General features: G+C 56.6%; 7 protein-coding genes across 7 annotated transcripts; 4 read left to right on the top strand and 3 right to left on the bottom strand.

Annotated features, from left to right (window-relative positions):
* Positions 1–441: 441 nt before the first annotated feature.
* PG985_015776 (uncharacterized protein) lies at positions 442–1,590 on the top strand (the record flags this gene model as incomplete). Its single annotated transcript, XM_066835542.1, has 2 exons — positions 442–1,142; positions 1,242–1,590. 2 exons carry the CDS (start codon positions 442–444, stop codon positions 1,588–1,590), a joined length of 1,050 nt encoding a protein of 349 aa, XP_066676745.1.
* A 550-nt stretch (positions 1,591–2,140) lies between these two features.
* Positions 2,141–3,954, top strand: PG985_015775 (uncharacterized protein; the record flags this gene model as incomplete). Its single annotated transcript, XM_066835541.1, has 4 exons — positions 2,141–2,318; positions 2,409–2,559; positions 2,633–3,595; positions 3,651–3,954. The coding sequence occupies 4 exons, from the start codon at positions 2,141–2,143 to the stop codon at positions 3,952–3,954; spliced, it is 1,596 nt and encodes a 531-aa protein (XP_066676744.1).
* A 426-nt stretch (positions 3,955–4,380) lies between these two features.
* Positions 4,381–5,907, bottom strand: PG985_015774 (3-beta hydroxysteroid dehydrogenase isomerase family; the record flags this gene model as incomplete). The annotated part of the gene is made up of 1 exon (XM_066835540.1): positions 4,381–5,907. The coding sequence occupies one exon, from the start codon at positions 5,905–5,907 to the stop codon at positions 4,381–4,383; it is 1,527 nt and encodes a 508-aa protein (XP_066676743.1).
* Positions 5,908–7,026: 1,119 nt separating this feature from the next.
* Positions 7,027–9,537, top strand: PG985_015773 (uncharacterized protein; the record flags this gene model as incomplete). Its single annotated transcript, XM_066835539.1, has 1 exon — positions 7,027–9,537. One exon carries the CDS (start codon positions 7,027–7,029, stop codon positions 9,535–9,537), a length of 2,511 nt encoding a protein of 836 aa, XP_066676742.1.
* A 4,308-nt stretch (positions 9,538–13,845) lies between these two features.
* On the top strand, positions 13,846–15,873 carry PG985_015772 (uncharacterized protein; the record flags this gene model as incomplete). The annotated part of the gene is made up of 6 exons (XM_066835538.1): positions 13,846–13,961; positions 14,021–14,070; positions 14,147–14,811; positions 14,876–15,072; positions 15,175–15,387; positions 15,567–15,873. The coding sequence occupies 6 exons, from the start codon at positions 13,846–13,848 to the stop codon at positions 15,871–15,873; spliced, it is 1,548 nt and encodes a 515-aa protein (XP_066676741.1).
* Positions 15,874–16,552: 679 nt separating this feature from the next.
* Positions 16,553–18,007, bottom strand: PG985_015771 (uncharacterized protein; the record flags this gene model as incomplete). Its single annotated transcript, XM_066835537.1, has 1 exon — positions 16,553–18,007. The coding sequence occupies one exon, from the start codon at positions 18,005–18,007 to the stop codon at positions 16,553–16,555; it is 1,455 nt and encodes a 484-aa protein (XP_066676740.1).
* Positions 18,008–18,443: 436 nt separating this feature from the next.
* On the bottom strand, positions 18,444–21,816 carry PG985_015770 (hydantoin utilization protein A; the record flags this gene model as incomplete). Its single annotated transcript, XM_066835536.1, has 5 exons — positions 18,444–18,707; positions 18,786–19,521; positions 19,609–20,093; positions 20,161–21,706; positions 21,776–21,816. The coding sequence occupies 5 exons, from the start codon at positions 21,814–21,816 to the stop codon at positions 18,444–18,446; spliced, it is 3,072 nt and encodes a 1,023-aa protein (XP_066676739.1).
* Between the last annotated feature and the right edge of the window lie 212 nt (positions 21,817–22,028).

Genomic DNA, 22,028 nt, shown 5'->3' with positions numbered 1-22,028 from the left:
CTTGGCCTTCGGAGAGAGAATCGCCGCAAGGTAGTGGTGCTCAAGCCAATTGTGGAGCAATCCTGCCATCCTGGCCAATGGTCCTGCTTCATGTTAATTGCACCTCTTCACCCACCAGAGGGGGGCCGTCACACTCTGACAGGCGCCTTTCGAGCTTGAAGGGGGTTCTTAGAAGAAGTCTCTTGGCCCTGCAATTTTCCATATGGTTTGACCACTGCTGGTCGTCCGCCATGGACTCCGGTCTATAGCGCCCAAGAAGCTCTGAACGAGCAGGCATCTGATTGGAGGACTCTGTTGACCCGTCTGCCCGGCGCAGCCTCACACTCACAACAGCTTTGAACTGGTGATTTAAAAGAATAGAGTAGGCCGTCCGTATCTTGGAAATACACACCATTCCAACTCTTGCTCTCACAGACTTCACACAGCAACGCGCGCATAGTCATGTTGCTCTTCCACACTCTTTTGGCGCTTTGCGCACCTAGCGCGTCTTGGGCGCTCACCTACAAAGGGGTGGACTGGTCGTCGGTGGCCGTCGAGGAGAAGAAGGGCATCCAGTACAAGACGAGCAGCGGCGCCGCGCAGCCGCTCGAGAAGATCCTGGCCAGCAACGGCGTCAACATCGTGCGGCAGCGCGTCTGGGTCAACCCGGGCGACGGCGACTACAACCTGAACTACAACCTGGCCCTGGCCAAGCGCGCCCGGGCCGCCGGGATGGACGTCTATATCGATCTGCACTACAGCGACACCTGGGCCGACCCGGCCCACCAGAAGATCCCCGCCGGCTGGCCGACCGACGCCGACAACCTCGCCTGGAAGGTCTACAACTACACGCTCGACGTGAGCAACCAGTTCGCGGCCGCGGGCGTCAGCCCCAAGATCATGTCCATCGGCAACGAGATCACCGCGGGCACGCTCTTTCCGACAGGCAGCACGTCCAACTTCTACAACCTGGCCCGGATCCTCCACTCCGCGTCGGCGGGCATCAAGGACAGCCAGCTGTCCTCCAAGCCGCGCATCATGATCCACTTGGATAACGGCTGGAAGTGGGATACCCAGAAGTGGTGGTACGAAAGCGTGCTCAAGCAGGGCCCCTTGACGACTTCCGATTTTGACATGATGGGTGTCTCCTATTACCCCTTCTAGTAAGTTTACAGCCTAGAGCCCTGAGCCTGTCTCAGGCGTCACGTCAGGGATTTCAAGCCTCATAGCAAAAGACACACCACGCTAACAACGCCATCCAGCAACTCGGCTGCCACGCTTTCGAGTCTCAAGACCAGCTTGACGAACATGGCCAACACGTGGGGCAAGGAGATCGTTGTCGCAGAAACGAACTGGCCGACATCTTGCCCTTCTCCCCAGTACGCTTTCCCCAGCGACCTGAAGAACATTCCGTTCTCCGCCGCCGGGCAGACGACTTTCGTCCAGCAGGTTGCCGCCGCCGTCTCGGGCGTCAAGAACGGGGTCGGCCTCTTTTACTGGGAGCCGGCGTGGGTGGACAATGCTGGCCTCGGGTCCTCGTGTGCTTCTAACACCATGTTCGCCTGGCCAGGCACGGCGCTCGAGAGTCTGTCCGTCTTCTCGAAGATTTAGCTGGGAAATTAGCTATTCGGCAATTAAAAATGTGGCAAGATCAACGCCTCCCCCATCATCGCATTTGAACACTGCAAACAGCTTGTGCCACATTTTTTCTTCTAAAATCATGATCTTTGTTCCTTACTTAGAGTGGTGCGCCTTTGTTCGTACTGGCCAGTGAGCTACGCACCATGGCGGCCAATTGTCTCACTCGCTCTTTGGCCGGGTGCCGTCGCTAAAGTGACTCGTGAAAATTCCAGCGGCCAAGATTTGCCGCTTTCTCCAGGGACAATGGAAGACGAGACTCCTTTCTTGGTTTACGGCCCTTGGGCTGGAGGTGACCTTTGATTTCGGCCAGGGTGGGTGGTCTGAATGGCCGCCCCCCCCTCTCTCTCTTGATCACGGCAATGACTTTCTAATTATGCACCTCTTTTGAGAGCGCTGGTCCGTCTTTACTAGGAGTTACTTCTTTTTGCTACTCCCCAACGCAACCAGAAATTATCCCGGTAGATAGATACATATCTCCCCCCTGAAGATGCCTGGCATCGGGAACCTGGTTAGGCCAACCATGAACATACGAGCCGCAACCGTAACAGCACGAGCAGATGCTGTGTCCAATACCTCGCCGGGGCCGACGCCGCAGACGACGCCGCCGCCGCCTCCTCTTCGGGTGATGATGCTGGAGTCGGCCTCGGAGTCGTTCGCCCTGGGAATCGACACTTGCGGGTTCACTTCGGAGAGTACATGTAAGTCATAAGGACCCTGTGTCACGGGGGAGCCATGGCAACAGTGGTCGTTGCTTTTCAGCTGATGCTAACACTCCTTTTGCTTGCTAGTAACATGTTCCGCGGGCTACTGCACGAATATAGGAGACCACCGCGGCTGCTGCACCGGCTCGCCCGCCGACTGCAGCGCGAGCATCTGGACGACCTGTCGGGGTTATACCGAGGGCGCCGGCGGATACTGTGGTGCGCATACACTGTGCTGGTAAGGGCTTTCCCGGGTCTTGCGAATTGCAAGCCCTATTGATCTACTATTTATCGCTAACTGATTCGTATAGTAGCGCCGAGTCATTGCCGGCATGCGTGACGTACTACTTCACCACGCACGACGAGCCGGGCGAGACCTTCACCAACGTCGGGTGCGGCACCAGCGCCATGTACGGCCAGATGTACCCCTTCCCCCCGGAGCTGATGCCGACGACCTCGGCCGAGGCCAACCCGTCCGCGACGGCGGTGACGGTCAGCCCCGTCAACAGCACCCCCAGCGACCCCGACGGCAAGACGCCGTCCACGAGCCCCACGGGCGCCATCGTCGGCGCCATCGTCGGCGGCGTCCTCCTCGTCGCGCTGGCCGTGCTGGCGTTCGTCCTGCTGGCCAAGCGGCGGCGGCGGCAACGGGAGCAACAGCAGCAACAGCAGCAAATTATTACGAAAGACCTCATCTCGGCCCCGAGCCCGACCTCGCATGAGAAGAGCGGCGGTCTGCGCACCCGTCTGCGTCTCTCCACTATCCCCGAACAGCCCGCCTCGCCCATGCTCTCGCGCTACAAGTCGGCCCGCCGCAGCTACGGCCCGGACTGGCCTCTGGGGTCCGCCGACCCGCTCGAGTCGCACCCCGTCCTTCCGCTCGTCACCCCTGCCCCCGTTCCTGCGGACTCGGCAGTGGACCTCGAGCGGCGCCTCAGCGAGCCTCGCGGCGTCACCGGCACCAACCAAATCCCGCAACTGCAGATCCCCGCGGTCCCTGAGACGCGCCTCGCGCCCGCGCCGCCACCGAAATCCCCCATAGGCGGCGGCAGCGTATCGCCCTCGCAGCAACAACTACAGGAGCAGCAAAAGCAGCCCCCCTCGCCCAAGGGCCTGCTCCAATCCCCGCGTCTCAGTTTTGCGCCTCCTGCGTCGCCCATTGACGCGGCGTTCAATGCCGAGGTCGACCGGCGCGTGAGCGGCATCGACGGCGCCGCCTCCGCCGCTCCTTCTGCTGCTTCCGCATTGACCCCCCCCTGCCGCCGTCGCAAGTAGTAACAGCAACAGGAATAGCTTCATCAACAGCAACAACCCGCGAAGAGACAGCAGCAACATCCGCGTCTCGACAAAACCGCCGCCGCGGAACAGCACCTACCAAGACGGCGGGGCCGTGTCGCCCATCGAGGACAGTCCGGTGGCCGAGAACCCTAAGAGGCTCAGTCTGGTGTCGGCGCCGAGCCATCGGGGCTCGCGGTTCATCGAGGCGGCGGATGACCTGGTGAGCCCCGTCTCGCCCGAGGACGACGAAGAAGGGAAACTTGGCGGCGAGGGAAAAGGGGGAGGAGATTCGGGGAGGGTTAGTCCCGCGACGGTCAGTCCGTTGGAGAGCAGGAGGCCGAGCTTGGAGCAATAATTATGGGGAGATCTTCCCCCCCGGGTTTCAACTTTTTCATTTGGCTACACACTCATGCGGTGGTGGTGTTGGACTTGTACGATAATTGTGTTACAGGGTTTCGTCATGATGTATAGAGGAGAGGAGGGGCAGCAAATAACTGTATTGGCGTTTGGGGGGTCCATAATGTGAGGGAGACCAAAAAAGACAACAAAGACAATTCACCATGTATTATTGAATCAAGAGACCGAAGAGAATTGGTGAGAAGAATTCGAGTTCATGCGCAGTGATGAAGGCATCATGGTCACCTAGGTCGACCGACTGACTGATACGGTACACAGGCGTGACTGCGCCTGCTCAGGTGCGTGCTTACTTTACTTTAGCCAAGAGAAAACCGAGAGTTGGGTGCCTGTGCGATGTGACACTGATACTTTCCCTTTGCCCGCCTCAAGCCCCCACCGCCGCAGGCATAGTCCCCACGTTCCGGACCTCTTCCACCAAGTCCTCGACCTCATCTCCCACCAAACCTCCGTTGCTGCCGTTGTGATTACTACTATCCCCCGCGTGCTCCCGGTTCCAGTCAAGCACCTGCTGGCAAACCCCCTCAAGCGTAGTATAGACCCCCCGATACCCCAGCCCGCCCGCCGCAACGGGCCGCTGCGCAGCCGCGTCAGTCGCGGGCGTGTGCGTCGAGACGGAGAAGGTCGCGGGCATCAGCAGCGCGACCTCGCCGCGGGGCCGCAGCCAGCCGAAGAGGCTCGGCAGGCGCCGGCCGAGCGCGTCGCAGAGCTCGACGGCGTACGCGACGAGCAGGAGCGGCGCCGGCTGCAGGACCTGGACCTTGCAAGGGGTTTTGGCGAGGGTCTCGCAGACGTCGTAGATGTCGCGGAAGGAGGGGGGCGGGTTGGGGTCGGTGACGACGAAGGGGCGGCCCGCGCAGCCGGGCATTTCGTTTTTGTCGTTTTGGTGGTCGAGCAGGGCGGCTTCGAAGAGGAGGTGGCCGATGGAGACGTGGCTCGCGTGCACGAGGTTCTGGATGATATTGGGGGTCCAGCTGGGGAAGGACCCGGAGCGCAGACAGAGCCCGACGAGCTGGTCGCCGACGCTGGAGCCGTAGATGCCGTTCGCGGGGCGGATGGCGCCCGTGCGAAAGCCAGGGGAGTTGGCGCCGCAGACAATGCGCTCGGCCGCCGCCTTGGCGCGCGCGTAGTTGCCAAAGTACTCGCCGTGGCGCCGCAGCGGCCGGTCGAAGTCGGCCTCGTCCAGCACCTGCACGTAGTGGCGCGGCCAGCGCCGGAACCAGCTCGACAGGTACTCGACCGGCCGCACCGCCGTCGACGCCGACGAGGTCGCGACCAAGACGGAGGCGCCCGCCCGGCGCGCGGCCTCGACCACGTGCCGCGTGCCCTCGACGTTGACGCGCGCGACGCGGTCGTACGTCGCCTCGCGCCGCTCGTTGGGCACGATCATGGCCGCCGTGTGGAACACGGTCAGACCACCTTGACCATTGGCGTTGTCACTGCTGGTGGTAGGCCACGGCTCGGCGAAGGCGGCCTCGACGGACGCGGGGTCGCTGATGTCGGCCTGGACGAAGCCGACGCGGCTGGCGGGGCCCGTGAGCATGTCCGGGCGGGCGGGGGCGCGGAAGTCGATGTTGCGGATGGACTCGGGGCTCTGGCCGCGCTCGAGGAGGTGCAGGATGATCTGCCCCCCGACGCCGCCGGAGCCGCCGACGACGACGTAGCGGCGGTCCGGGCGGGCGGGGGGCAGGTGCGGCGCCCAGCGCAGGGGCTCCTTTTCGAGCCGGCGGTACGTGACCCGGATCTCCTGCTCGGTCCAGCGGTGCGGCGACAGGGCCAGCACCTCGGGCGGCGTCGCGCGCAGGGCGCGATTCAGCTTCCAGAAGTACAGCACGGCCAGGGTGACGAGGGCGGCGGCCGTGGCCGCGAAGGGGTGGGCTTGCAGCCACTCCATCTTGTGCTCAACGCCTACGGTTTGGCTGTGACGAGAATACGATTGGGAGGGAAGGAAAAGAGAAGAAAATGGAGGGCTAGGATGGACTCATATGGAAGGTTGAGATTGGGTTGGGTACGTTCCCGTAACGAATGGCGTGGCCAATTGGTTCCCTGGCAGCCTGGATTTATTGTCCTCCGTATGCGAACCCTTTTAATGATTGCCAAACCTCCTTTACACGTTCTCGAGTGTTTTTTTTAACACGATTCCTCACAGACTTGGGCCAGGAGGGGTCGGACACGATTACGAACCTAGCGTCACTGGTCCTAGCAATATGGGGCCTGCTATGGTGGCCACTAATACCAAACAGTATTCGCCCGGTTGGAGTAAGTCACATTTGGACTTGCCTTCTTTCATCGTCTCTTGCGGAACGCAGCCAAAAGACTGCATTCAATGTTTCGCGACTGCAGTACCCCTGTGCGATGTCCCTAAGTTTAAGTCTCAAGCACTGGTATTAGTCAGTTGGTTACAAAGCGAGTAACTAACAACGGCTGCAACTGCACGGCAAAGGAAATACCCGTATGCAACTAACCCAACCCAGATTAGCACTGGGATAGAGTGCTGACTAGTTTTCCAATGACGCTGTGGTGCCTTGCCGTTAGTTGGGTTATCCCAAGCCACTGGCACTTCTACCCGTACCGACTGCCACTCAGGTTGAACAGAGCCCTTCCCAGTCAAAGCCACGGCTCCTTGCATCGGTTGGACACACAGTCGGGTCTTACCTGGTCAGCCAATCAGGGATCAGCCACTGGCTCAATTGGGTAAAAAACAACTTCTTTGTGTGCAATGGCGTACAACCCATCCGACAAAGGCATTGTTGCATAACACAACCGCCTAAATGTATTGAACCCCCTTTGTCCAAGCGGAGAAGGGAATACTTAAGTGCGCGATGATCGTGCGAATGCTGCATATATAAAATGTCTAGATGGCTGTTCAGGAGGAGGGATAAATATTCGTGAGTTGGAACCAGCAGTGAGTTGTTTGCCAGCAACCAGACCGCCAAAAGCTTTTTCCAACCCATCCAAATCGGTTTGATCAGAGAGCTTCACGATACTGAGCCACCGGTAGAGGTAAGACAAGATGGAAGGCGACGAGGGAGAAGCCGAGCGCCGACGCATTGAAGCTGAAGAGAAAGCTTTTCTAGAGGCTGAAGAGCGAGCTATTCGAGAGGCTGAAGAGAAAGCTGCTCGAGCGGCTGAGGGAGAGGGTGAGGGAGAGGACGATCAGAACGATGAGCCCCCTGTCCCGGAAGCGCCGTTGCCGCCTTTGCCGCCGCCGAAGCCTTTGACGTACGGCGTGGAGATTGAGGGTGTCGTCCATTATGTTGAGCATGACGAACAGGATCCGTTAGAAGGTGTCGAGGGCTTACCGAAACCTTTACGATTACCCGAAAACGGACCTGTAGGTATCAGCATTGCGACGATATTACATAAAATGATGGAGGAAACCTTGGCTAGCCATGGGATTCCAACGACAAAGGTTATACGCATTAAATGCTCACAGCCGAAAACAATGGAGCATTATGTAGCTATAGACGCCCTTGCGGACGCTGGAATCTGGGCAATTGTTCCGGACCCGTCTGTACGGAAACCCCCAATCGCCAAATGCAAATTCATGGATTTCGAAATCAACAGCTCGGTCGCGGTCGACACGCCCGAGTCTTTTGAGGTTCTCAAGTTCGCCATCAACTGCCTCACCAGGGAACATCGCGTCCTCGTCAATGGAAGCTGTGGCATGCACGTCCATGTCGGGAACGGAGCAGGGTTATTCTCGCTGGAGAATATCCGACGTATCAGCACGTTGCTTTGGTCGGCAGAGGCCCAGCTGGCCACGCTGCACCCTCCCTGGCGACGGGTTAACGTCTGGGGCATGCCAATGCGGACGATGTCAAACCTGGCAAGGGGCAACCTCGCGCCCGAGATAGTTCACCAAACGAACCCCGGCCAATATCCTTGCGAGTACATTTCTGGAGACGTGAGATTCGGCGAGCGGTCCAATTTGTGGAGGTATATCCATAGAGATCCGGCGACTATCGCTCTTTACCGGCAGACGAGGCAATCGGGGAGGTTCGAGCCTTTCTTGGACGACCAAGGCAAGCTGACTTTTCAACCCGAAAGCCCGGCCTTCATAGACGACGAAGGTAATCTGTCACAGGCCGAAGATATGAGCGACGATGAATATAACGAGATGGTGAAGGACATACAGAAGGGTGGGTACCCCGAGTCCAACCACGCTTTCGACTTCGCCGTTCCCGCCGCTAACGAAAGGCTGCCAGGGCCTTCGGGTACGAGCTCGCGCGTCGACAGCCCCGAAACGACCCCATCAGAGGGCTCGAGCGATTCAGAAGTACCTAACCCAGAAGACATGGAGAGTCAGCGCGAAATCGCCAACAGGGTCGCCGATCTGCCACAGGAACCATTCTCCGTCCCGTCGGTCCCTCGTCGGTTCACCACCCACCGGCCCCGGTGCACGGGCGCCAACGTCACTTCGGACGACCTGAAAGCCTGGCACGACAATATGAGGGATGCTTTCGTGGATACCTCCGAGGAGGCCCTGGAGTGGGCGACAGAGGAGCGCGCGGCACTGCTGCCCGGCGCGATCCGACTCCTGGCCGCCCGGAGCTCGTGCGAGATCGCGGCGCTGCTGAACCCGTTCAGCCGCCAAGGCCGGTCGAACTACACCTTCTACATGTACGGGTGCGCCTTGACCTGCGACAACGACCGCCACACCATTGAGTTCCGCGAGGCCGCGGCCAGCCTCGACCCCACCTGGGTCACGACCTGGAGTCAGATCTGCATCGGCTTGATCAAGTTCGCCATCAACGCGCCGGACCATGCCTTCATGCGCGTTATTATCAATTGCGAGCTGCAGGAGAAGGGCCGGGGGGATTACGACGTCGTGGACCTGCTAAACCAGATCGGGCTCTTCGCTGAGGCTGCTTTCGCGGCTGAGAGGATCTGGGCCAACCGCAAGGCGTGGCACCTCGAATTTAGCGAGGGGGACGGCGGGGACGACTCGAATGATCGGCCTGATCCTGGCAATCCGGGAAACGGACCTAGCCCGGGCAATGGGCCTAGCCCGGGCGATGCTCCTGGCCCTGACAGCGGTTCTGGTCCCAACGACGACTCCTCCCGACCGGACGACAAACCCAAACCGGATGGCAACCCCAATAACGGTAACGACGCCGGTACCGGCAACGGCGAAAAGCCCGAGGAGCCTAAGCCCGAGGAGCATGAGCAGGAGAACGACTCAAATCGAGACAACGACAAAGCGGACAATGAGAGCAACGCCAGCCTCGATAGCATTGACAAGATCGACGGTCTCCACAGCATCGATGGCGACACCACTACCAGCAGCAGCAGCTCCGATGACGACGACAACGACGACGGAGACGCCGATGCTGCCAAAAAGCCCACGTCCACGGTGCTCAGGCCGCAGTTGCCCAAGGTCCGCACCGGCGTAGGGCTGGCAGGAGCCCTGTTTGCCCGTACCTGGGGGCAACAGCAGGAGAAACAAGAGGGAACTCCCGGCGAAGAAAGTAAGTCCCCTAATCCCGATATCGAATCACCCACCGATTGCAGCACGCAGTAGTGGTGGTGTATACACACGCATGCGCCAGCCGATATGAGGTAAGTGATATGCTGCCGACCAATTTTGGAAGGCTGGCCCCCTTTACAGCATAGCTGCTATGTTTTCTTGTTAATGTTTGTTTCCGTCCTTTTTGTATAGAGATATATTTGCTAACGAATTGCTGTTTTAGGCACGAACATTGTTCAGTCATGGGGAGCCTCAAGCATGATTGAGGTCAACTAAGAGTATCTAGGTGAGTTCTGCTCTGGAAACTTATCTCTATTATATTTGGGTAATGGGCCATCGGTTCTGCTCTCGTAGACAGGTGAGTCACTGCTTGTTTGGTGGTTGTCTGGGCCATATCAGGGAGCGATTCGAACATGGAATAGACTCCTAGCAAATATCAGTAGTGCAATGAAAACAAAAAGTCAATTTGACCAGAGGCATCCAACAATGAACATCCTCGTCCAAAAGTTGTACTTATTATGAAGGGAATGAACAATGGACACAAAGTGACATCAAGTGAAGGTGGGTTCCGACCTGCCGTTATCGATTCCTATCTCAGGGGCCGTGGGTGCAGTCAGGGATTGGCTGACCCTCTCTGACTCGGCAGGTTCGGACGGCACTCGCACAAAAAGGACATACAACTGGACCGTGTTGAGTCCCTCTTTGTTTCCTGGACATCACGAACGGACGTCAAGACTGTTGTGTACCTTCCTGCCCAACGCATCGTTCGCCGATGACGCAGAATGCAGCGGAATTACAACATCGCGCCAAACCCCTGGGCTGCATTTCAGCCAGTAACGTTGGAACAAGTCCCACAAAAATCCAGATCTGAGAGCAATCAGTGGTACATCTTATATGCCTATTCTCTAGGTGCCTGCCTATCTTGATATGTCCTTGATTGATGCATGTGCCATTTCGTTATCTAAGCCCGTGTACCCATCCCCTATCAACAATTAACCTTTCGTCAACCCACGGCTCCAACCCCATCACACATTGAGAATTTTTTTTTTCGAAATGCCAGCAATCGTACGACTACAACTATTCCATTGTTCTGCACCTTGGCTACCTACCTACCTACTTGTGTCTGGTGCTTTACTCTTCCACCTGGGACAGGAAGTCGCAACTTTACAGACATGATCAGTGGTATCAAACACGGGATCAAGACGAAAGAACCCTGACAGTGACAGAAAAGCTTGGCCAAACTCGATTGATTGGGTACATCTCAACTACTACCAGCTACAGGCTACAGACATCTGATCATCCAGGATCCAAACTGACCACCAAATTACCCCAGTGTCTTGCCTCTCCCCCAATCTGTACACAGAATGCCGAGCCTATGATGTCCAAAACCAACAAGAGGTGCAGCCTGCGGCCAACAGTTGTCGCTTGTTCCATCGCCTCGGTTCGAACTGAGGCTCTCGAGGGTGACAAAGCTTCACCTAGAAGAGAGATTGTGGGGGTCAGCGCCCTACTCGCTGCCACCCACAGTGGGCTCAGATCTGGTGCGCCTTGCGCGGACTCATCATAGTTCAGATGGAAGTCGGAATTGCCATCATCACCCACCTGTTTGAAAGCAAACAATTGCAACGAAGGTCGATGATGAAAGCTGAGACCGGTTCCTAGAAAAGACTGTGGGGGTCAGCGCCCTACTCGCTGCCACCCACAGTGGGCTCAGATTTGATGCACCTTGTGCGGACTCATCATAGTTCAGATGGAAGTCGGAATTGTCATCATCACCCACCTGTTTAGCAAATGGGATAGTCAAAATCGATCAATGATGACGAAGCAGGTGAGGTCTGGCCATAACAGTCGTGGCAGGTCGAAAGGCGGCTCGACTCGGCGGACCCAGCTCGACTGAGATCTTGGCAGTGGTAGGTGGACAAGGGGATGGAAGCATGGTCAAATGCGATGGCATAGTGTGTCAGTGATGCAAGGATAAGTGCGCTTCGGCCGTCCCCGGAAGCCTGAAGACGAAAGAAATGAGAACTTGTGACATGAACCAGGGAAAGGTGTGGGAAGAGTAGGTGCAGGAATTTGAGTGATGCCCGGAGGAGTTGAAGACGAGATAGGCGCCGAGTCCCGAGAGGTGGTCCAGAAGACGTGAGACGGAGAAGAGGGAGAGATGTGATGTTGGTGGACCGGAGCAGATGATGGAGTGTTGAGAGGCAAAGTATGGATGAGAAGAGACTAGAAGAGAAGAGGGACAGAGAGAGACAGACAGAGAGAGAGAGAGAGAGAGAAGTATGGAAGACGAGAGATGGTGATGAAGCTGTGGTGTTGTGAATGATGTCTGGAAGAGTTGGGAGAGGAGTTGAGTCGGGGCAGAGGGGACTAATTATACGTTTCCCGGTCTCAGCCAACTCGTTCAATCAAGTGCTGGTGAATACCTTCTACTTCCTTATGATGGCCCAATAGTCAAGGCGGCTTCTAGGTATCATGTTGGGAAGTGCAGCGTCAGATGACGACCCAGTGGCTCACAAGCATGGCAGTCGCTACATACAGCATAGGTCTAAAAGCAAGAAATCGTGAGTCTTCTGCAAGTGCAGGAGGCCAATATGGTGCTGTGTCTAATGGTGAGGTTACCGGCGCCTGCTTGCATTTTCAAGCTGCTCCAGAAACCGCAAGAATGTATGACGAGTGAGCCCAGTTTGCAGCGTCCTGTCTGGACGCAATTGCGCAATACGTATTGATATTCCGTGGTCACCTTCCTGCACCAGCACGCATCAATCCTGCCCTTGTAAGTCGGTCACTGCCAAACACTCAACCGCTTCCGGGAGCGAGTTGGCCCATCTTCCAGATGAAGGTGCGAAGCCACCCTGATCTATCGATGCGCACCTACTTATATATGTGTGCCTGCGCATATTCTAGAAGTCAGTCAGTCATTTTATTGTGCATATAGAGTTCTCTGAGCTCAGTGCATTTCAATTTGTGCGGAAGCGTCGCGAGTGCGCGGTCTAGCCAATCCCATTTCACCCACCTTCCTTCCGAAGAACTTTCCTGGTGCGGGCCTGCAACGGGTACCGAGAGATTTGGACCATCATCGAGTGCTCCGTGAAACTCGATATGGGAATACAGTCAGTGTTGGTTTTGGTATGCATGTAAATATGTATCTGGGGATTTCGGTATGTATATCTCAGTCACTCGCAGTCACTCAATTGCCACCAAGTCTATGTGGCTTTCGGGTGCAAGCACGTGGTCAACACTCAGGCCACCGACCTGCGTACTTTACTTGTAAGAAGAATATATCCGGGAGGCTCTTGGGGCTCCTTGGGCTCTCATGTCACCTACTAGTTCAGGTTCAAGTCAGGTGTGTGTTGTGGTTCAATTCAAGGGGAATGGAAGTGACCATATGTGCGGTCTATTTCACGCCACTCACCTTCTCAGGCTGTCAAAGTCGTTCTGGAAGGTGAGTTGCTGCATTGAGCATCCTTCGTAAGCCGTAGGTGCCCACCCAGTCCCTCGAGTACTTACCGAAAGCAATTGACAAATGGTTTGCATCTGGGTATTCACTACGTCAAGAGCGAATTATTGATCATTAGAAACTGGAAAACATCATGGAAGGCATCACGACAAGACTCTCACATGTCAATCTGAGTGATTACTAATTCGTTCTGCGCCCCGCTTAGGCCTGGCTCTGTCTTGGAATAGAGATCAGAACGAAGGTGCAATTCTGGTAGCAGGATGAGTCTCGTATTGCGCTTGCATCATATGTCGTGCTTAGTGCATTGCCTGAAGCCGCAATGAGCTGGTTGTGTCTACCCTTTAGGTAGGTTTAGTGCAAGCAGCCAATGGCCATGCCATACCGCCATTGCCGATAGCGGTGTTCCGTTTCGTGGAATCACCAAGACCCAAGGCAATGGGCGATGGGCGGTGGGTTTGGTGACGGCCTCGCATGGCTGACCCCCGCATCTCGCTGTTGGCGTGATGGGATGAGAGGGAACTGTCGCAAACACATGGAGTCCAATGCAAACGTCAAAGTGTTGCCAAGATGCCAAGGCCTCTACCCTCAGCTCTTGTCGAGTTGCAGCGGTAGGCAAGCCCAGCCGAAAGCCAAGGGGCTATGGATGGCGTGCTCATGTCAATGGGACTCGCCCAGCAACAGCCAAGGCTATGGCCTCCATAATTTCGAGGACAAGCAGGCCCGTTATCAGCCGAGTCCAAACTTTTTGATGGTAGCAGATGGTGAAGACCGAGGGTTGTAGGGAGGGAAAGGTACTTCAAAAGAATGCTTAAGAGGGTGAGGTTTTTAGGCATTTTTCTGCGGTATGCCTATAGCAGTGTTTGGAACATTGGTGTTCGACATTGGTATTTCGAGAGACTACGATGGTTGAACAAAATTCTACCAAGATGAACACAAGTTCTGTTCCTACGGGCGACAACGGGACTCCGAATCGAGTGGTGGACTGGTCCCCCGAAGAAGAGAGAAAGGCCAAACGAAAGTGGGCATAACGTCACCGTACAAAACATTCAACCTGAGGGGCTTACCATGTGTCTCTAGGCTCGACCTTATCATCATGCCCATTCTCACTCTCGGGTTCTTCTGTTTGCGTAATTATATGAAAAAAACCCTTTCTTACTCGTTCCAAATGCCCCTGTCTAACAACACCTTATATCCCTGCGCCAGAACTCGACCGCGGCAACATGGCCAACGCCATCACCGACCGCTTCATGGAAGACGTGGGCATCGACCAGAACCAGTTCAACGTGGGCCAGCAGATGCTCTCCCTGGGCATCGTCCTGACCGAGATCCCCTCCAACATGATTCTGTACCGCGTCGGGCCGGGCCGGTGGCTGACCCTACAACTCTTCCTCTTCGGCCTCGTCAGCACCTTCCAGTCCTTCCAGCGCGGCTACGCCCCCTTCCTCGCGACGCGCCTGCTGCTGGGCGTCGCCGAGTCGGGCTTCATCCCCGGCGGGCTCTACACCCTCTCGACCTGGTACACGCGGTCCGAGACGGCCAAGCGCGTCATGGTTTTTTATTTTGGCAACCAGGCCGGGCAGGCCTCGGCCAAGCTGCTGGCGTACGGCATCCTGCACATGCGCGGCGTCGGGGGGCAGCCCGGCTGGTTCTGGCTGTTTGCGCTCATGGGCGCCTTCACCGTCCTCAGCGGGTTCGTCTTTGGCTTCTGTCTGCCCGACTCCTTCCAGAACCCCCACAGCACCTTCCTGCCGCGCTTCTCCTGGTTCACGGCCCGGGAGCTGCATGTTCTGCAGACGCGCGTGTTGCTCGATGATCCTATGAAGGGCAGGAAGAAGTCCCGAATCGGGAGGGATGCCTTTAAGCGGGCGGTGAGTCCAACTGAGCCCCTATTCTCTATTTTGCCAATGGATGTCTGAGACGAAAGCGACTTAGTTCACCGACTGGAGGTGCTGGGCCCATTTCATCATCACGCTCTGCAACAACGGCCCGCAGCGGGCTTTTGATACCTACGCCCCCTCCATCGTCACGAGTTTCGGCTTCGGAAACCTTGTCAGCAACGCCATGGCAGCCGTTGGTTTGTTCTTGCAAGTCCCAGTATCTTTTGCTTTTAGCTGGGTTTCAGATCATTTGTAAGCTGTGCCTCCTGATACAAAGAGAAAGACCGTTCCCCTATTCGTCTTCCGGGACGTGGCCTGCTAAGAAAATCGTCTGACCTCACTATCTGACTATAGCAACCTGCGCGGCGAAACAGTGATGCTTGGCTTCTTCTGCCACCTTCTTGGCTACATCTTCAACCGAGTCTTTACTGATGTCAACCTCCGCGGCGTACGCTACTTTGGTGTGGTCTGGACCCAAGTGTTCGGCACCTTCTCACACCCCCTGAATATCGCGTGGCTGTCACTTGCCTGCAAGGACTCGGAGCAAAGGGCGCTAGCTATGGCTGGGTAAGTCGTAGCAAAAACTCAGGAATCTCCCTCTATACGTTGCTTTTTCCCCTTTTCTTCTCCTTTCTATTTCCTGCCCCTGCTCCTAAATCTCTATAGGGAGAAGAAAACATCCCGCGTAAAAGATTTAGAAATCAAATACAACTGCTAACCTCGATTCTTTTATTACAAACAAACAGCGTCATCATGGGCGCCAACATCGCCGGCATCTACGGCGCCCATATCTTCCGCCAGGACGACCGCCCGCTGTACCGACGCGGCTTCAGCGTGGCCATCGCGGTGCTGTGCCTGGGCTTCGTCCTCGCCCTGGGCCGGTGGCTCGACGACAAGTGGAGGCAGCGCAGGCGGAAGCAACAGCTGGAAGCTTCGGCCTCGTCCAGTTTAGGGGGTTCGAATGCTGACGACGTCGCGACCAAGGAAAAAGAGGAGGGGGAGGAGGTCTCGCCGGTGGAGCGCAGGCCGAGTGCTGTTGACCCCCTGAAATAGAATTCGCGCCCCAGTCCCGTCGACGTTGAGCGGTTACCTGCCGAGTAGCAAGAAATTGTTTGTTGGGATAAGGTGTAGGCAAAAGGCTACCAATACAAAAAAAGCGTTCCTTTTCCCTGATGTAACTATCATATCCCGGGAGGTGCGACATCGACTTCTCCTTTATATTATACACAGGAGGATCTCTTTCTTGATCTTATGAGTAGTTGTTGTGCCACCTGTAAAATAAGCATGATCCGAACATAGAAGGGACATGGTGCAAGCTACATGATGCGGTGTTGCTCTCGTGGGTAATATATGTACCAAGACGTTACATCCCAGGAAATAACTATTTCTGCCTTTTAAATATTATCAACTGCATCCAGGGGCCCCTGCAAACCATCTATTTTCCAGACGAGTAATGATAAGACTCAACTTGCTCGGCATAAAAGTATACAGCGACATTCACACCATGCGAGCTAGTAAATATGCGCAGGCCTAAAGAACCTTTAAGTAAACAACACATCATCACATAAAGTCAAACCAAGATGGCCTACATTTTCTTCTTTTATTATACAGCCAAATGGGCAAAGCCCATGAGCAACTACCCGGATCCCCAAATCCGATAGATCATCATCGCTAAATTAATAATTCCATGGTTATCCCCAATATCCTGAACTAGAACAAGGAACCCTTTTCCTCACCCGTACTCCATCTCCTTACCGCAAATAGTCACCCTGACCGGAACTCGCTCCGTGCCCAACAGTCTCTTCAGTTTGGAGTAGAGTCCCCCTTCCCAAGCACCCGACACCAATCCCAGTTCCAGCTGTCTCATGAACGGCGTGGAGGAGCCGGCATCTTCGTACAGTAGCCAGTCCCTCAAGTTCGAGGCAATTTCATCATAGTTCCATTCGTCAAGATCCAGCATCGAGTCCGCGAACTCTTGCAAGCCGTCGTTGAAGACCAACATCCGAAGATTCTGCGGGATCCGTTCGGAAACGCGAAAGCGATTGTTGGGGACGAGCCGCCCGGCCAGAAAAGGGAGGGGCACCTCGAATCGCTCGACTTTGGGGAAGTCGACCAGTCCCTCGAGGGAGCCCCTGACTTCAATTGGGGTCTGGTACTCGAGTTGGACCGGCTGGATGGCGTGTGCCCTTATCGTCAGGTCCTTCAGAGTATCCCGAATTGGAGTTAGAGCATCAACAAGGACGTCGAGGTCGGCAATGGGCGGGTATAGAAGGGCATCTCCTATCTGGAGCGTAGTCATGTTACGCTCCGAGTAGAAGAACTGCCAGTCCAGTTTGGCCAGTCGTTTGGTGCAGGATAAGATCTCCTTCAAGGCTGACTCCCGAACGTGGCGTAACGTCAACGAGGTGAGGGTGGTGCAGTCGGGAGCGGCGGCGGCCGGCCATGCGAACCTAGCTGGGTGATCCAGGCGCAGATCGAGGGCTTGGATCGCAGGCAGATAGAAGAACGGCAATAAAGTGTCCGTGTTGGTATCGCACTGAACATCATAGTTCCTGTAGAAGTCTGCAGAGACCTGTTCAAGTTGGCCAGAACGAGGAGGCCAGCCGACTTGGTTCCGCCCACAAAGAGCAGACCGGAGCATGGCCATTTGAAGTGACATCTCCTTTGTAAAGTTGGCCTTAGTCACGAAAGAACGCAAGTTTTGGAGCCGCGTCAGTAGGAAGGCGATTATCGCATCCATGGTTCCTACTTCGAGCCCCCGGAGCCAGTCTGCCGTATAGGAAAGCGGGAGCTCGGCCACCAGGGCAGCGGCCCGGTCCACAGTCGAGCCCGTCCCGGCCCAAGAGCGCGTCGGCAGGCTCTCGTGGGCCCTCCAGTGGTGCCAGAAGCTGCCATTCCCTACCAGCCGGAGGCTCCGGACGAGGACGGCAAGCTGTGGATTGCCTAGGATAGTGCGCAGGAAGATGGTGACGGGAGGGTTCGTCAACGCCTCGAAAGTGTCCGGGGCTGTCCATCTGAATTGTACAGTGGAGTAGAGCAAACGGTTTGCCACTGTATTCAGTTGCTTGTTTACCCGGGATAAGCGGAGATGATCGGCACGAGAGCAGGAAAGGAGGATAGACGATATGATCTCGCTGGGGCAGTCGAGCAGGTATGAGCCTTCTCGAGCCGTATTAGAACCGGGCATGGTGCGAATGAATAATTTGGGTGGACGATGGCTTTACAAGCTCGGAAGACCTGGCAAGCCCCTGCGAGAATAAACCGGCCAAGTCTTCTCAGGAATAAGCAGGCCTACAGATCACCTATCAGTCCAGTAGTATCAGCTTATTCCACTGTCATTCCCTAGAGTAATTGGGATAATCAAGACGGTTTATTCCTGCGGCCGCTTGCTGGTATATTGGATTCCTCGAGCCGACGAGTTGATGCAGGGTGGGGGGTAGCTCGATCGTGCCGCAGCCGGCCTGTTGGGGCGAATGTACCTGGTACCCAGGCAGGAATCTGCAGCCACCAACATACCATATTGATCCATGTCCCGATCATGGAGTGACAGGTCTGTTATCATGATCATTGACCCGAATTATGGCTTGATGTATTCATTCTTTATTGCCTAAAGTATAACCATGTCATTGCACACGTGAGACCCCATCGAACTCATCAATCACACCCCTCGGCTTCGTAAACCTGCCCAGGGGCACATACGCGAGGTCGTCGAAGCCGAACCCCTTCGGGCCTCCAATATCGGTCCCCCTCTGTGTCGAGGTCCACTTCTCCGACGCGGTGATGCCGATGACCACGACCAAGAGGCCGTACCGGTACTCCTGGGTCCCTATGGCCTCGCCGTTCTGCGCGTCAATCACGCAGACGAGATCAGGGACGATGGCGAGGATCTGCTTGGGTGGAAAAGGGGGTCAGTTGCCATGGCCTGTAGATAGTGTGAGTAGAAGGGAAAGAAAAAGGAGACTTACCTCTTCCTCACCACCGGTACCGATCTTCTTAGCGTAGATGTTCTCGTTCTTGAACGGAATCACCAGCCGTTCTGCTGCTGCTTTTGCCGTCGTTGTTGTTTCCACACCACAGGCAGCCGCAGTCGACTCGATCGTCACCTCACCGTACGCATGGCCCATCCGGGTAACCCTCTCGACCCCGACAATCTTGCCGCGGAACAGGACCTTGGCCGACTCTGCGCCCCCGACCTCGTCGACAATGGCCTCGGCCACACTGTCGACCTGGTTCGCCGCCCGTGCGCGCGCGACGGCGCGCCCAATCCGCCACGCGAGCGACACCGTATTCTCAACGACCCAGCGCTTTGCGTCTTCTCCACGGACGGGCCCCTTGGCGCAGCCGACATGGGAGCCCATGGTCGCGAGGGCGGCGCGAAACGCGCGCTCGGCGTCGAGCTCGGAGCGGGCCCGGGTCATGAGAAGGCTGCGGCCGTTGCCATCCGCGATGCAGGAGGGGATCATGGTCGCCTTCCTCTTATTCTTCTCTTTCTCGCCCTCTCCGTACACGACGGGCGTCGTCTGGTGCGAGACGGGGTACGCTCTCCCCATCCAGTCGCCGTCGACGACCGGGAGATCCATGTGGACCGAGGCGCCCAGGATCAGGCCCTGCAGGCCGTTGCCGCCGCCGATTTCGAGGGCGATGACGGCGGTGGGCTGGATCTGGAGGTGGTTGTACAGCTCCTTCTGGGACTCCAGGATTCTGTTTTACATGGTCTGGTAAGTATAAGACTTCTTAGGTGAGGAAAAGGGGGGAATCAAGAAGTATTGAATTCCATCCAGTACTTACTCATTTCCGTACGGCTTCTCGATGGAAACCTGTGGCGACCCCTTACCACCCCCACAAGCCACAATGTCGTCATCTCGCAGGCCCCAAGGAGAGACAATACGCACCGTGGCCCCGGCTCGGAGCAGTTCGCGGAGTCGCAGCATGTGCTGATAAGGGCTTCCGCCCCCACCAGTACCCAATATGTAACAGCCCGTGGTAATCCAGTCAAGGTCGGTCTCCGAGAGCCACCATTGCCGGTTGACCACGTTTGGCTTATAGTTGTCGATGCCCTCCGGCGTCATCATCGTTTCTTTAGCCAATGATGGCGAGTGCTCTGTTGGTTCCGAACCAATGTGGCCTCTTCCAAACTCACTCGTGTCTTCATCCAGAGACGTAGAAGGCAGGTCACCATTGCCAACAGGCGCATCGGAACCGAGGAGATCGGTCCTCGAGTAGTCGAAGTCACCGACAGCTTTGACCACGACACGGGACTTGTTAGCAATATACTAGGAAAGGAGCCGTTAGTCTTATTGGTAAAACGCGAGGCCTGAGCCCGTAAGCGGGATAGCCTACCTGTAAGGGGAAGCTCTCGACCTCGGCAATAGTAACAGTTTCGCGCGCCGCCCCATTTGCCACCGCCTTATCGATGGCCGACTGTGAGATCTCTTCAATGACCTGCGACACGGTCCTGGACTCTGTGCTCGCAATGGAGTCGACGACCCCACTGACCCTAGCCGTCGCCGCGCCAATTGCATTCGCCACGCCGGACCAATTCGGCTTGATAACGCGGCTGGCCCCGGCCAGAGTATCCGGCGCTATCACGGCGCCGCCGCCGACCAGCACCACCGGTATATCGCTCGGGGAGGTCTTAATAGTATCAATGATGCGTTCCAGCATCGACTTCACCGCCGCCTTGAACTCCGGCAAGCCCGCCGCGATGCCCGCGCTCTCCACGAGAGATATATCCCCGATCCCGAGCGTCGGCTGATCCAGCACGGTGTAATCCGTAGCCGTCGGGATCGTCCCGCCAAAGAGCAGCGCCTTCTCCTGGATCTGGTAGCCGACGCTGTCCGGCCCGATCGTGAGCTGGCCCCCCTTCTTGTCCCGCCGCACGACGGAGCCGCCCCCCAAGCCGATGCTCCGCACGTCCGGGTAGGAGAAGTTGGTACGCACGCCGGCGATCTCGCTGTACGCCGCCGCCTGCCGGGGAAACCCGTTCGGCAGCAGCAGGCCGACGTCGGTCGTGGTGCCGCCGATATCCACCACCATCATGGCCTCCCCCACCTCTCCCTTTCCTCGGTCGTTGCTCTTCTGCAAGTTCTGCGTGAGGAACGCAGCGCCCCGCATCGAATTGGTCGGGCCGCTCGAGAAGGTCCGGATGGGCAGCCTGGCCGCGGCGCCGGCGGGGAGGATGGTTCCGTCGTTCTGGGTCACGAAGACCGGACAGCTGAGCCCCAGGCGGCGGATGGCGTCCTGGAAGGAGTGGATGGTGTGGCGAGCGAAGGGAAGGATCGACGCGTTGAGTACCGCCGCGTTCTCCCGCTCCAGGAACCCGATGTTGGCGACCTCCTTGGAGAGCACCACGTCCGCCTCCGGATACGTTTCCCGGATGATCGACGCGGCTCGCTCTTCTTGCCGGTACACGATATCTATGGGGCTGAAGATGCCGACTACCACGATGCTCTTGATGCCTTGCGATTTGATGATCTCGCACTCGCGGCGTAGCGCTTCCTCGTCGAGCTCCTCGATAAGACTGCCATCAATCTCCAAGCCGCCGTCCACCAGACCGCGGTACGCACAGATGATGTTGCGCAGCTCAGGGGGCCAGTCAATACCGACCGGTATATCTTTTGAGAAGGGCCCACAAAGGCGAATGACGGCCACCCTCGCCAGCCGCGATCTGTCCATCTCCACTACGGCGTTGATGAAATGCGTGGTGCCAAGAGTCACACTAGCTACGTCCTGTGCATCGACACCCGACTGCTCGAACATGTCCCGTATGACGTTGAAAATGCCATCGCTTGGGTTCTTCGTCGTGCTGGACTTCTTCCAGGCCACGATGCCCCTATCTGGATCTGATGATTTCTCGGGGTTCAATATCACACCGTCCGTGTTTGTTCTGTAATTATCGGGTTAGCTTTACACACATGAGAAGTAATGGAGGATCGGGCTTGAGATAGACACATACCCGCCAACATCAACCCCTATCCTTAGATGTGATGCCTTCATTACGACAGTCATTTCCGATGATGGTATACGAGCACTTGGCGTGTACTGTTGACCAACTCTGTGCAATATGTGTCTCAAACTCCAATGAAAAGGCTCCTATTGACCTTGCAAGTTACCATAGATCGAGCTCCTATGTTCGGATGATACCGAATCTCGGTTTCGCGGGGTAGATCCAAGCTTTGGTGTTCATGGTAGTCAAGATCATTGATCTT

This window comes from Apiospora marii (genome assembly GCF_038362585.1).
Source record: "Apiospora marii strain CBS 49790 chromosome Unknown utg000013l_segment0_segment0, whole genome shotgun sequence".
Classification (NCBI taxonomy): Eukaryota; Fungi; Ascomycota; class Sordariomycetes; order Amphisphaeriales; family Apiosporaceae; genus Apiospora; species Apiospora marii.
The sequence above is the reverse complement of the archived record's forward strand: the minus strand, read 5'-3'. Positions and strand labels throughout refer to the sequence as shown.